At 35.9% G+C, this 15,453-nt stretch overlaps 1 protein-coding gene across 1 annotated transcript in view; it reads left to right on the forward strand.

Annotated features, from left to right (window-relative positions):
- Window positions 1-15,453, forward strand: part of atp9b (ATPase phospholipid transporting 9B) — a 148,938-nt gene that overhangs the window by 88,707 nt on the left and 44,778 nt on the right. The window contains exons 12-15 of the mRNA XM_007900576.2: window positions 101-261; window positions 1,546-1,688; window positions 6,610-6,722; window positions 12,783-13,031. Of these exons, the coding sequence (XP_007898767.1) occupies window positions 101-261; window positions 1,546-1,688; window positions 6,610-6,722; window positions 12,783-13,031 (666 nt within the window). The remainder of the gene's footprint in view (window positions 1-100; window positions 262-1,545; window positions 1,689-6,609; window positions 6,723-12,782; window positions 13,032-15,453) is intronic.

The raw sequence follows: 15,453 nt of genomic DNA on the forward strand, positions 1-15,453 counted from the left end.
GGAAAAATTCTTGGAACTTTTTATTCAAGCTATTAGTAACCAACAGATTAATTTTCAGCACCAGATTATTTACTGCGTTATTTCTCTTGCTTTCTTGCAGGTTGGCTTGCTGGACCTGGAATTAAATCGGTTGACAAAAGCTTTGTTTTTCGCTTTAGTTGTACTTTCAGTGGTTATGGTAGCCCTGCAAGGATTCATAGGGCCTTGGTATCGTTACCTATTCCGCTTCATCCTGTTATTTTCCTATATCATTCCCATCAGGTAAGAAATTTTTAAAAGTTGCTGCCCAGAGCCGCTGAATGTGGCTCTGTTGAAATTCATACCTGCTGCTAATTGTGAAGGAAACTGATCTTTATCAGGAAACTGTAGTAGCAGGAGCAGCAGAAATGTTGATCCCAGAAGGATCATACTGCTGTGAACGAAATTTCTACTTGCTCTTTTGCCGTCACTAGTTCATGACTGTGGTTTTAGTTTCACTGTATTAACAACTAACATAAAGCAGTTATTGAAATAACAACAGACAAAACAATAGAATAGAATTGTAATTTAATAATTTGAGTGAAAAATGCTGATCAATGTCTGCCTCTTATGTTGCTTAATTTAATTGAAGATTCAACACTATTAATGTATATCTTGTAACTCACTTAACTTTTTATATTGTCCATTTGATCATCTTTCCTCTTTTCTGGTACTGCAATAGAGTCTCCAGTAGAATTACAGTAAAGATTAGATTGAAGTGTTTATTCACATTAATGGGGAGTGCTGCTTTAAATTATGACTGGATATAAAAATGCATCACTTTTCCAAATTGAAGAACACTTAATTTAACATAATCCCTGAGGCTTGCCTCCTGTATGCTGTTTGGTGAATCACTTTGAAGATGGGAACCAGCTGAGTCCTGGAGAGGTTCCATTGAGTGTAGCAGGGGCCATGCCTGAGAACCAATCGAAAGTGCCCAACACCAGGAAAGATCAGTACAAACTGTCCGGTGTACTTGCAGTACAGTACTTAACTTTCCTGGGGTTGGCTGGCCCTACATTAGCTTGCATGCCAGTACAAACAATAACAACAAGATTACATTTGTATAGTGCCTTTCAAGTCAGAAGGACGTCCCAAGGCGCTGGACAGAGTACAGCATTTTAGACAAAGTACTTGCCCCCCCACCATACTCCATAGAGCTTCTCTGGCTCTTGCCCGTAAAATGTCACAAGAGCAAATTGGTACAGAAGGAGAGAGATCCCAGCTATTATTAAAGCAAGGTGACTTTGCTATAAGAAAAATGTTGTATCATGAAAAACTTTTCTATATCTAATGGGAGCCCATTGAACTGAAAGACACCCTCTAGACTTTATTTCCCCTCAGTGAGTAGATTTTATATAGTTCATTTCCTTTTTAACAGTTTAAAATTCATGGGTAACTTGCATTGCAGGTTGCTTAAAAAATGCAACATATTAAGTACGTTAGCTGTAGCATTTAAGGCTAGGCAGCCACTAGGTTAATTGGAAGAGGTAACCTCTGTAACTATTTTCTGCTTGCTCTGTGCAGTTTACGTGTAAATCTTGACATGGGAAAGGCAGCCTACGGTTGGATGATCATGAGAGATGACAATATTCCTGGAACAGTGGTCAGGACAAGCACAATACCCGAAGAACTGGGACGTATAGTTTATTTATTAACAGATAAAACAGGTAATGTGCTACACATGGTGTGCATTTCATTTTCTTGTTTTTTTTAGGACAAGTCTCCACATTGCTACAAAACACTGCCTCTCATTTTAAATTGCTGGAATGAATTAAGGGGGGCAGGGGTAAAACAGCTGAAGTTATTTTGTTTTATAGATAGATTGAGTTGGGAATATGCACAATTGCAGAATTGTTCAGCTTCTGGTGAAGGGCGACACCTGAACAGTAGTGCTTGACAGTTTATCTAGTTTTCTTTCTCTTTTAGATGCTGATCAGCTTGCTGTACATGCATAGCATTCAGAATTTCCAATTGATTGATTTTTACTACTTTCTAAGTGGCAGTATTGCAACCTGTGCAATCAAGGACACCTGCATGGTTTAAGTTCATATTTTTCTTTTAAAATGGAAGGTGAAGTTATATTCAGTTCGGGATGGGACCCATCACTATTCAATTATCCTCAATGACATTTTAAAATGTACTTTTTGTATCACCAATGAACCATGAAGTTTTAAAATGTTAGTTAAAAAGTAAATAAATCATACATTTTTAAAACAAAATTGCTATAGAATACCGGATTGCTGAACATGTATTATTGTTACAAGGCTGCATTGCATTTTACTCAATAGCTAAAGTGGAATTTTCTGAGGGGATGTGGTTGGGAAGNAAAATTTCTATACNTTTTTTATATAATCTTTGATTCGAATGACTCCCATCTCGTCCTCCGCAAGAGCCTAGAATCTCCTCCAAGCCATTCCACTGGTACTTTTCTTCCAACATGAATATTTTAAAAATGCAAAACACATATTTGGAACATTTTGTATTAGGGAAATAGAAGGCGGTATGAGTTATCTTAACATTCTGTGTGCATTTGGCTGCTGCGTTTCACCCACAAAATATACAGTCAATTCACTTTACAACATATTCTGTGAAGCACTTTGAGACGTCTCATCGACGTGATTAGGCACTATATCAAATGCAAGGATTATTATTATTCACACCTCCTAAAATTAAATAAAATGTATTTATTTGAAAGCTACTGTTGCTAAGTAATGTAGATGAACTATTGCTGGGAGAAGGTAATATTTAAACATTTACACTTTGTGGTGAAAGTAGATGGGCAGCACAAGAGTCCCAGATCTTTGTTTGAAGAAAATGGGATTTGGGTTGTGAGGAAACGCAAGGATTTTAGCTTAGTTGTCAGCCAGCTATTACCACCTGCTCAGGGAAGTGCTTGCTTTTGTTTCCCCTCTACTGCTTACCTCCCCCCCACCCCCCTCCCATTGTCTCCTTGTTCAGTAATACTTTCAGTGAAAGTTGCATACTAATGGCGGCAGCTCTTATCCATACAGATCAGTAAGCATGAACCTGCTCTGTAAACTATAGTGATTATATAAAATGGTTTCACTCTTGCTAGCAACTGTGGGTAAGCTGTGTTTCTATTAGTATGAAACTCTTTCATCCTATAGGGGGAGAGAGACTGATAACAGCACATATTTGGGGATATTAGCTAAGAGACCACATTCTAGCCCGGTTGAACCACTAATCCACCAAATTGGTAAGTGCTGTTTCAGAATTGCTAGCTTCTCCTGTACAACCAGGCCAAGTTATATATTTTTTTTGTGATTTCTACTTCACTTCCATATATGAAGAAATGATTTAAACTGATCTGTTGTGCGCATTTGGCTGCCATGTTTCGCTCACAAAATGCACAATCACTCCAGTGACGGTTACTCCAGTGAAGCACTTTGAGACGTCTCAACAACTTGATAAGGCGCTATATCAAACGCAAAGATTATTATTAACTGTGTATGAATTTTCATAATGAAAATATTCATTTTGGTTGTAGAATATAAACGTCAACACCCCAGATTTAGTACTTCGAACATTTCTTGGAATGTGGGATATGTACTGAATTACATTTCTAAGTGCTAGTTTTTTTTCCTATGAAGGCCAAATATATACTGAGGGTATCTTCTTCATACTAATTGGTTGAGATTATAAATCCTAAAGACGTCTTGAACTTCCATTTCAAATTATTAAACCACTTTAGGTGGAATATGAACTGGCATTTTCTTGTTTTAATGGTCAAACGTGCTTGCAGGGCAATTTTGTTTTTGTGTACATCTAAAACTCTAAAAGTAACCATTAGTAACTGAACATAATTTAAGTTGTTGGGTCTGAGGAACATTGCAGTCTATCTTAATTGCAAGGTAGTCCTTTGTACGACTGCAAATTAGGTTTGCGCTTCATCAGTAAGCATTTTGACAAGAAGCGTCCATCACTTTGGCTTGCTCATTTGCCACGACAGAATAGAAAATGAAGTGTCCCAATAATTACATTATAGTTTCCTTATTGTGGGACAAGAAAGCAATGTGGTATAATTAGGTTTGATTGGAGAGCATGTTTCCGGTAAGATCTGAAATTAATGATGTTGCTATAGTGACACATCTGCGACCACCAGTGCGTGAAACATAAAGTAATTCATTTGACAAGAGAAGACATCTGTTAACTGTGAGGATGCGAAGCATATTGACACTGACCAGAAATACTAGACGTTATGTGATAAATGAATAAATGGTGCTGAAACAGGAGGACAGATAATTTGTACTTAATCTGCAAGTAGAGCTTTAATCTTCCCAGTGCTTGCTTTTGATGACACCATTGTTTAAGAACAATGCGGTGGAGAGCTCATAACTTCTGAACACTAAGTCTGAGTACGCCTAATGATACAATAAATTAATCCCAGTGTCAATTGGATATTATCTTCATTGTATTATGAAGGAATTAGTAATGCAAACAGCTGGAACTGTTTTTTTAATAAATATCATAAGCATTAATTATACAGAAACACTTGTGATATGTTAAAACAAATATTTTAATAGCTGTAAAATCTAAACCTGGTTTCCATTTCCATCGTTGACACAGTAACAATTGAGTGTTCCATAAATCTGAATACAAAAATGCATTTTTGTTTCAGTTATTATTAAAATATATATATATGAATCACATGTCAAATAAATGCTTAGAATGAGAAGATTAAACTGTTTTTAATGGAGACATCGGTTAATTTTTTCATTGGGCTGATAATGCGGTATTGAAGTATGAAGTAGTCTATTAAATGATTTCAGTGCATCAAATTAATCTGGCAAACAGCATAGACTGTTGTAATTTTACTTGAACTGGTTATCAATTCTATAACTACTATATGATGTATGTTTACATCAATGTAATAATAACTCAGTAAGTCGGTCTTGCTGCTATTCTTCAGCATGGTTAATTGTGTCATAATATACTTTTTTGGTAGTCGCAATAATGATAGCAGCTTGGCTCAGTTGGTGGAACACTTGCCTCTGGGTCAGAAGTTTGTGAGATGTATCATAAACACTTCCACCTAATCAAACTTTTGAAGAAACAAAACTTGTTTTGTGAAGAAGTTGGATGTAGACCAGTACTAAAACTGAGCTACATTGAAATTCTAATGCTTTATTTTATACTGCTATTACAAGCAAACAAATATTGTTTGATTGTCGTCAGGCGTCCTGTGGAATATTCAGAGGTCTGCTTCAGTTTCCTAAATCAGAGGAAGGAGACAATGTTAATACAATGAGTGCACCATGATACTAAACTATTGTCATGGTGATTATGTAATGATTTGGAATCATAGTAGCACTTTGTTAGGATTCTTGACTTTTCACTGTATATTTTTCACTTGGATCTGGTACGTGGTTTGGATTGTACCTTAAGAACAGCAAGCTGACTGGCATGTCACATGCTGTCCTATAAAAGTGCTCGCACCACTCTGAAGTCAGATAGCTGATGAGGAAACCTGAGGTTTGGGGCAATAGCTGCTGGAAAGTGTTACTTGGAGTTTGAGGTACGCAGGGTCTCCTTGGAGCTGAACTGGCTCCAAAGTGACATGTTTGGCAAAGGACTTTCAGAATCCAGCCAACCCTCTGTGGGGTCTTGGTAGTCCAGTTCCTGAGCCAGGCAGGTCCGCTGCCACCAAGTCCAGGGCAGACCAGTCACTGGGGCATGGACTCTTTCCACTCCCATTAACCCTGCAAGTCACAGCTCTAATGGGTAGGGTGGTCTGAGTGGCAAACATGCAGTTTTAGTGGGTTAGACGTAACAATTACACTTTGTCATCTGAATTAAGTGAAACTGTGTTCCTCTCTGTTTCTTTTTCCTCCACCCCGACTCCAAGAAGGGCGTTTCCCCATTCAAAGAAAGAAAATAAATATATGATTTAGGAATAACATTTATTGTGGCATTTTAAATGTGTGGTCCTATAAGCTGCACAGCAAATCCACTTTATCCACTCATGATTATCAAATCAAATGTTTTGGCATTACTACTTTTGCTCCACAGCTTTACTGTTTCAGTCCCATGAAGTGCATGTCTGTATCATATTGAAGACGGAAAGTTTTGTTGCTGCTGCCTGTGTTTTAGGAAATGATGTTCTGCTGTGTTGCAGCTGCTGCTGCCCAAGGCGGATGTCGCCTGTGGGGCTTTTTTGCATTCAAACTCATTTCCTTTGACCATTTTTAGCTTTATTTAATTGTTTTACTTCAATCATCCAGGCTCCATCCAAGAAATCTTTTTTTAAATGATTTAATATCTAATTTCAAATCGAATAACTTTGTTCATAAGAACCACAGAAAGCTATTTAAATATTTTAGTAGTATGGATCAATCCACACTTTGTCCCTTAACAGTAAACTCTCATTCAATTTGTCGAAACATGGGCTTTCTTAATGAAAGCAACACATTATTTGGATTCGAGGATATTATACCAAGTAAGCGTGAATGCAAATTGAGGTCTATGCAGTCTAAGGTTGATTTTCCAATTGAAAATTTATATATGGTACTGTTGTAAATTTAGGCGAGAGTTGTATTGATGTTCTATTTTCTGTTGTGCTTTTTGCAGGAACCCTTACTAAAAATGAGATGGTATTCAAGCGCCTCCACCTGGGCACCGTTTCGTATGGGACAGACACAATGGATGAAATTCAAAACCATATTATTGGCTCCTATGCACAGGTATATATTTCAATTCTTCATTTAAAGTGCGCCTTTTCATGATGCTGTTAAACTTGTGTTCAAAAAAGGAGGTCTTGTGATACACGTATAGCATATTTTAACTGCAGGCCAAAGAAGATCCTAACTTTTATTAAATGGTTTGCCAGTTATAGTTGAATATTCTTTTATTCTTTGAGAGCAAAACTCTAGCTTGTAAATTACAGGTGATTTGATATATGAATATTGAAGCAGTCGCGCAAGATATCTGCTACCTATCTAAATAGTAATTCTTCCATTTTGATAACCTTGTGGGAGATTAGATAGTCTGTCTGATTCTGTACTGTTTTTTTAAAATTTGTTTAACATTTATTTGATGTGGATTGTAGATTTACTTACTGTGCTTTTGGGACAGAGTGTTTTAATAACCCAAGTTTTATTTTTGTTGTCAAAGTACATTTGCTATTTTTGATTTGCAAAAAAAATCTGCTTAAATGGATTACTGTTCATTAAAGAATGAAATAAGTAGAAAGTGATTGACTTTTAGACGTTTTGATAACCAAAGATATGTACCATGGTAACCATTAGGCATTCAGTGGCTCCCCATCTCCCAGCAGATCGGGTTCAAAATCCTTGTTCTTGTGTTCAAATCTCTCTACAATCACACCCCATCTCCTCTCACTCTGCAACCCCCTTTAACCACCAACAACAACTTGCACTTATATAGCGCCCTTCACGTAGGGTAGCGTCTCAGAGCACTTAACAGTGGTGGAGCCTGACTTCGAGCTGGGGGGAAGGTAGGAGGTGACCATAAGCACTGTCGAACAGTAAAGTCTTCAGGCGGTAACCCTACAGACCTGGCACCTCCTTTTGTTCAGGGATCAGCCTGTCTCATGTCGCCTGCTCCATCTACCTCACCAATGGCGGGTGGGCTTTCAGCCCTTCTGCTCCCAATCTGGAACTGCTTCCTGGAGTCCCTGCCACCTGCGCATTCCCTCACCTCGTTCATGGTCCGAGGTATGAGATTTGCCTCTTTGACTGTGCTTTTAGTCTCTTTTTCCCTCTTCCCCCAGCTTGGATGGCCAGCCAGGACTAGTATGTGCTTCACGATATCCTCCCAAAGTGAAAGGCGCTGTATTGTAAATTGTATTGTATTTACCTATCGACACATTGTGTAGGTGCTAGCTCTTTGAAAGAACATTCAATTCAATCCCATTTGAATTGCCTTTTTTCTATAACCCTGTTTAGCAGAATAATAAAATGCACAGATTCTTCAGTGGAGGAAATTGTTCCTTGTTTGCTCCCTTTCATAATATCTCATATCTATCATTCTGTTAAGCAAATGCGTTAATTTATCTATTTGCTCCTCTATATTTGGGGAATCTTAAAAGAGGCACAAATGTTTACACAGGTTTAAGGACTACATTGGTAATTTGTTGAACTTACAGTAGTTTAGCCATCAAAGTGTCTTGGTAGAACAACATCTGTTCCATACAGTATTATGAGTCACCTGCTTTAAGATCTAATAACAGCATGTCTGAATACATGACACCATTGGGTATTATTCCACTTATGAAAGACTTTACATGAAATGAATAGAATACTGTATAACAATTTAATATGAAGCATTTCCCCTGTGGGGTCTGACAAACGCATGACCTGCAAAGTATTTTAAATATGGCCTAATTGGCAAATCTGCAGCATCCTGCATATTCTCCATTTACTTGATATTCACCACTTACATTTTGCCTTTGTGTGTTCTTTTGAATTGATAATTGCAAGGAAGTCATGAAGTATCGATCTTNAAAAAAAGTGCATATAGCAGTAATATGAATTGTGTGTGCCGATACAAACAGTGCTATGCTAGATAAAGCAAATGTACAACTATATAATCAAACCGAAATTAACAATTAATTGCTAAGAAATTACTCTGCCAATTGTTTTGCTCAAAAATTGTCATTCCTGTATCCAATTTATATTTGCGAACTTAGTTTCCATTCGGTTTTCTTCTCTCTCTGTAATGTATATATTACAAAATTATGGTTTTCAGGTATCCCAGTAAATAAGAGCATAACCTGCTGCCAGTGTTTTTAATATAATGTTGTGTAATAAATTGCCCAGCTGAGTTGCATATTGCCCTGTGGTCAAGTTGAAATCATTGTCTTGTGTTTAGGAAATACATTATTAGAATTTTGTATTTTAATGACATTAAGTTCATACAATTTATAAAAAAAATCCCTTTTATTTGTTCATTGCAAACTGTTATTCGATTATGTTGAATTAGGCATACACTATACCTTTAGTCTAATTAACCAGCCCAAAGCCAGTATTCAAGCTTCATTTTAAATTTGTTTTTAACTATATTGTATTGTGGAAGTTTCTTCTGTTTTAATTCTGCTTTATGTCATGCTACATGAGGAATGGAGCTACTAGGCCTAAAGGCTATCAAGAGAATGCTTCCAATTGTCGATACAAATGTTAAATGAATCTTTAAATGAATAAATCATCCTTACTTTGTTTATTTTTGAGATTCAAAATTACAATTGGTTCAGTGTTATTGAACTGAATTTTAGTCAACGTATTAAAACAAATCATCTTCTAACTCATTTTCATAAGTTATTACACAACACAAAATTCACTAAATGGGTTGAAATAGTGCTTTGTTACAGTCACTGAATAAAAGATCATTATTGGGAAGGTATAGAAAATCAATTTGGCAAAGAGATCAGTATTTTCAGAACTAAATCTAATTCACTTTACAGTGTGTTCTGTGAAGCGCTTTGGGACGTCCTCCTGACGTGAAAAGCGCTATATCAAATGCAAGGATTATTATTATTATTATTATTATGCTCAAATCTTTGATATCCTTAATCTATTTGGAAAAAGTGGGCACAATTTTACTTTTCAATATTGGTAAAGATGATAACCTTCTGTTGATCTGACTATCTGATTACGATATAGGATAACTTAAGGAAAAGTGCTGGTTATTTTAACTATTCCATCTGAGACACTATTTAGACTATCACACATGTATGATTATTTTGCTGTTTAATGGAGGTATTTCACTCCATAGCTACCTGTAATAGCAACAAGCTGTTTACAAAGGTACAAGAGAATGAGAAATGTAGTTGTATCAAATCTAGAGAATCTGTTGCATAAAACAGGACACCTCTTGCCAATTACAACATTTACAATCCTTGTAGCTTGCAGTATTGTAACTCAAAGAGATAGGGAGATGCTGTTTCATGCAGGATTAACAGTATGAAGTGGGGAAGTGATCTTGTAACAAAAAAGGTGTGTGGAAACATTGCAGCCAAAAGAAAAACATGCAGAATAAATATTCCCAAACTGATCCCAAACAAAATTGTGTATATTACTCAAATTCTCTGTGTCTATACAGATACTTGGTGGGGAGCGAGTGAATCTTCCGTTTGTAACAAAGCATTTGGGCTAAATGTTACCCTTCAGCTTTAAAAAAATCTCCATTTTAAAGCTCTATATGAACCAATCTGACTGTTTAAAGCAAATTTGTCTCACCTAGCTTTATTTTGTCTTTGTCATCAGGAACTTGTGGTTCTATGTTTCAAACCATGCAAGCTTTCTAAAACTGCTGTCCAAGGTTAGCTTTTTTCTCAACAGCTCTCAGTTTATTTTTAGATTCTCTGAATGATTAAGGATTTCAAAAAGACTTATTACAACATATAATTAATGAAATGTGACAAAGTACTTTTTAGAACAGTGTACAGCAGTCTCTTCCAGCCCCCCCCCCACCACCACCTGAATACTACTGTTATTCTTTTTGAAGGAGCTATAATCTCTGAGGTTCTCTAGTAAAGTTTGCTGGTTGATGTTGCTAGTTTAATGGTCAGTGATGATATATGGAGCTTAGAGGTTTTGTATATAAATATCTATTATGTGACTTTAAGGTTTGTGAATTGATTAATGAATCCTGTAGTGCTTTAATAGTGCTTGTTTAAAAAAAAGTTTTAAGTTAAGACACTTTCTTCTAACAGATTACTGTATATACCTATGGCTGTTACGAGAAGGAACATCTAATGTAGACTATATGCAATCCCTAATGCAATTGCCAGTCAGTTAGCACAGCTTGATGGTGTTTTTTGTTTGACATTGATTTCATCCAGTTGATTTTTCTTTATGTAAATATGATAATAGTCTAGTGGGTTTACAGTAATGCAACACTCAGATCTATTGTAAACTGATTATATTTCCCCACTGGAAACATTTTGTGACACAGAGCATAATCTTTAATGGAATTTATGTGAAATTAAATTATGCAAGCATCAGTACACATAACATAGAAGGAGTAAATCAGCTTAATTTATTTGCTGTTGGAATGGTGTCAGCGCTGGTAGAATGCAAATGCAGTCTTATCCCAGTAGCTGAAGAAGCTGTCAGATGACTAGAAAAGTTAAACCTTTTATTAGGCAACACTGTAATTTGATGGGCAGAAAGCTCATGCTTCAGTAATTTAGCACACCCAGGCAACACAGACTGGTTAAAGTGGAATGAGGTAGGATCAGCTTAAAGTTAACAGAAAAGTGGTTGATAGAGATGGTGGGATCAGGAGTGTATGTCATTTCACATCCTGGCCTCAAGGCCTTCATTGGGTAGGAGGTTAATAATGGAAAATGATCTGCTTCAGTGGAGGAGATAAATTCTGTTAGAAGCAGCTGTATCTTATTGGAGTTTTAGCTTATATACATGACAGTGTGGAGTTGGTACTTAGAACAGAACAGCACGACTCCAACTATCTAATGTGACAGAGCAGTTATGGTGGTTGTCATTTATGCTATTTTTATCTTTTGTACCAAAGTATTTTGAAAACGACTTGTTTTATATGAAATAGGCTCAAGTAGAATGACTGACTGGCTGATGAAGTAATTTTAATTTACTGTAATACTTTTATTTATTTAAAAAAAACTGCTGCATGCCTACCTGACGGGAGAAGAGGGTCTTCTTGTCTGTTTACCAGGCTGCTAGTTAGCAGCTAACATGAGGTGTATTTTGTGGAGTAGGAAAAGTTTGTGGCTGATGTTACATTTTTTTCCTTGCTACTCAAGATGGAAAACTACAGTGAAGTGGCTCTGCCCAGTGAAATAGACTGATAAGCAGTATGAAACTTATTGCTGAAGTTAAATGGTGCCCTCTAATTGGCTGTTTTATACTCTACCCCTAGTCTACTGCTTGCAATATTCTATTTAGTGTTTATACTATGTTTTACAACTTTTAACCACGATAAGCGTTACTCATTTTTAATCTCGTTCACATTTTGAATCAAGTTTTAGAAGGTCTTGTCTGTATCCACTGCTTCAAAAGTATTTTAATCATTTAAAAAGTTATGGGAGAATGATGTGTATGACAAAAGGAACTTTGTAATAAAGAAGCATGATGCTCATGCACCACCAATGTGTTTGTAGACTTAAGACCTTGGAGTCTGACATTCCTGTTTTCCTACCAAAAATGGCAGTTATGAATTGAGTTGCTGGTGGACTGTTGAATTTAGGAAGAACACACAGAAAATAGCTCAATGATATTCACCTCGGGGGCAGCATTAAAAAAAACTTCATGGTTAATTCATGCTTTCTTAGGTGGGGTTTGTATTAATGTGTGCTAAATAAGAAGACAAGAAAATACAATAATCTAGTATGGAAAAACAATTATTTCTAGTCACTTATCAAGTACATGCCCAGATGTACTGCATTTTCACACCATTAATGGAGATATACATCTTGGGCTTAAAGTTTGATAAGGTGCCTTGTGTTTGGTGCATGGATACACAAGGGTCTAATTAGCGATGGTCACAGACTGGATTTGATCTGTTATTTGCGACATCTGGTTTGCGAATATTAGAAGCCATTTAATTTGCAAAATTTGTAAAATGGCTTATTACAAATACTGAAAGCCAAAAAAACAAGCAAAACCAGGAACATTTGCAAGTATCACTAATTGGACCCCATTAAAATGGGAAAAAGATATTCTATGATGAACTGGAGATTACCATTGGATTGGATTCTCTGTGAAAAAAATTTGTAATCTTATTTATCTATTTTGTTTTTCTCTCAGGGATGCAGTTCACATGGACATTCAGCTGGAAGTAGTACCATTTCATCTAGCAAAGCAACTTCTGCTCCAAAAGTTCGCAAGTCTGTCCACAGTCGTATTCATGAAGCTGTAAAAGCTATCGCTTTGTGCCACAATGTTACACCTGTCTATGAGTCGCGTGCAGGGGTGAATGGAGAAACAGAATATGCAGAGGCTGATCAGGACTTCAGTGATGAAAATCGCACATACCAAGCATCCAGTCCTGATGAGGTGGGTTTGTAATATTTCTTACAAGAATAATCTTCATAAGGCTGTAGAAATGTTAATGTCATGCAAGTCATTTTGATTAATTATTTAAATGAACCCTGCACCATGTTTAGTTTGCTGCAGCAAACCTTTTATTGGTTTGTTTTAATATGGAAAACAAATTGAATTAAATTGTGACTTGGCGACTGATAAGAAACCACTGCAGGCATTCTGTGGTATATTTTTTGATGTGGGCTTAAGAGAGAAACAAAAGAGCAGAGAGGGTGGTTTGTCGTCATTTTTAAGGACTCTTATTCACCAGCACTGAAAAGCAATGAAAATCATCCAAATAGGTTATTTAAAGTATTGAATATTTCTGCAGTTAGAGTGATAGATGATGCCAGCATTTTGCAATCACTGAAGCACCATTTAAAAAAAACAGATTATTGAAGAAAGTGCTTTGACTATTGTGCTTTGTAATTTTATCTAGGAAAATTGTTCAATTGATGTGTCCCTTTTAAATCATTCAGTGCTGACCAAATGTTTTTGTAAGCAAACGATATTTCAACAGAGAAGCCATTGTCACACATTTTATTTTCAGTGTTGAATGAAGAACAACGAACAGCCTGCATGAGCTGCAGATATAACATAACTCATTCAGTGCTGTAATCCTATACATAGATTTAGGCAAAATGCTTTCTGGGTGGCAAAAACTTGTTTTGTATTGTTTCTCATTTTAAATTGTGTTCAAAGTTTAGGGTTTTTTTGCGATGTGAGCTCGAATTGAGACTTAAGACAGATTTCAATTCAATATTTATGTTATAAATTAATGGGATAAGATGATTTAAAAATACACTTTTCCCTGACCCATTGAAAAATGAAGTGTATTCCAAATCTCTTGTACTTGCTGTTCTGCTATACAAGTTGCACTTTTCTTTTGCTTTCTAGTTTTCTCTTACTCTAACCGAATCTTATCGAATTTATTTTTTTATGATTCTGTTTTCCTTTTCTGATTTATTTTGATTCTTTTATTATTTCTTATTTCAACCATGCCTTTTTTCTTATTCCTTTTTCACATTTGTTAATTTATTTCTTCCCTTTTTCACTTCTGTTTCCTCTCAAGATTACACTGAAGGAAAGTATGAGATTGTGTCAGTTAGCAGTTTCCTCCTTGAGAGTTGTCCTATAGTGATTGGTATTTACTGGAAATTTCAGTTAAGGCTTTACAATAGAGATAGGGATGTAAGAATGAACAAGAAGAATATATCAGGGTTAACAACAAAAGATCACATTTAATTTTGCAAACAATACTATGTGACTATCTTGTAGAGTCTAGTAGATTTTTACGAGTGCACTTTCACCTGTTATGTACAAATGGTTATTTTAAATTATGAATTATCTAAATGCCAAAAGAGAATAAGCTTTAAGACTGCAACATGGTGTGTGAATTTGAATAGTTCCGTCGGCTAAGATGGTAATTGAGAAGCACTTCAGACTTTATTTCCAAGATAACATTTGTCACAAAGTTGCTAACATATTGAAGACTCGAGTGATGAAAGTTAATGCAACAGTTATTGCAGTTATTTAATACACAAGCACTTGAGAAGGAAATCATTCAAGAACAATGGAGAAAAGCAAGTTTTAATGTGAGCTGGTATAAAAATATGCTTGGAGCACGAAGAGTATAGCAATATTACCCTAATTATGTAATTTTGTGGGTTTAGATTGACATCTTATTTCTAATATAAAACCAAGATGTGCTCAGTGTTTGCGATAAGTGATCAATATTTCATTTTGCTCAGTAGAAGGTATATTGCTGTGGTGGTTTGTACTGAGCATGTGGTGTCCCCAAGTGACCTAACAAAGGCATTGATGAAACAATATTCTGGGCCAACTCAGTGGCCATAAGTATATGCCCATTGAGTAAAATTCATCATGTTCTTCAGCTATAGAATGGTATGCTGACCTAATGTAAATGACAAGCATAAAAAGAGATAAACTAAGTGGATAGGCTGATGAAGTGCAAAGGTCATGAGCTTAGTAATACAAGGGCATGCTTTGAACAGGGCCTCTGAAGACCTTTGATCTTTTGTGGTCAGAAGGGAACATTTGGTCATGGTCTTTAATGACTGGTTCTTCTCATAAACTAGCTATTTATTTTGGGAGGAGTGATATAGGGCTTTTTGTGTTGCCAATAACAAAAGTATTGTTTTTAAATAAAGGCAAAATGGAGCATTTTAAAAGCACTACAGTAAAGCCATTTGGGTTCTTGGGTTCTTTGAACTGTCACAAACTCAGTAATTTTGACTAAAAGAATAAAGATTTTTTTAAGATGAAAATGTTCTCTACTATTCAATTAAAATATGGACTTAACCATCAGTGATTTATGTTTTACTATTCAAACAATATGACAACATTCTGACATTAAAAACAATATACTGCTGAC

Source organism: Callorhinchus milii, unplaced genomic scaffold (genome assembly GCF_018977255.1).
Source record: "Callorhinchus milii isolate IMCB2004 unplaced genomic scaffold, IMCB_Cmil_1.0 Scaffold2, whole genome shotgun sequence".
NCBI classification, from domain to species: Eukaryota; Metazoa; Chordata; class Chondrichthyes; order Chimaeriformes; family Callorhinchidae; genus Callorhinchus; species Callorhinchus milii.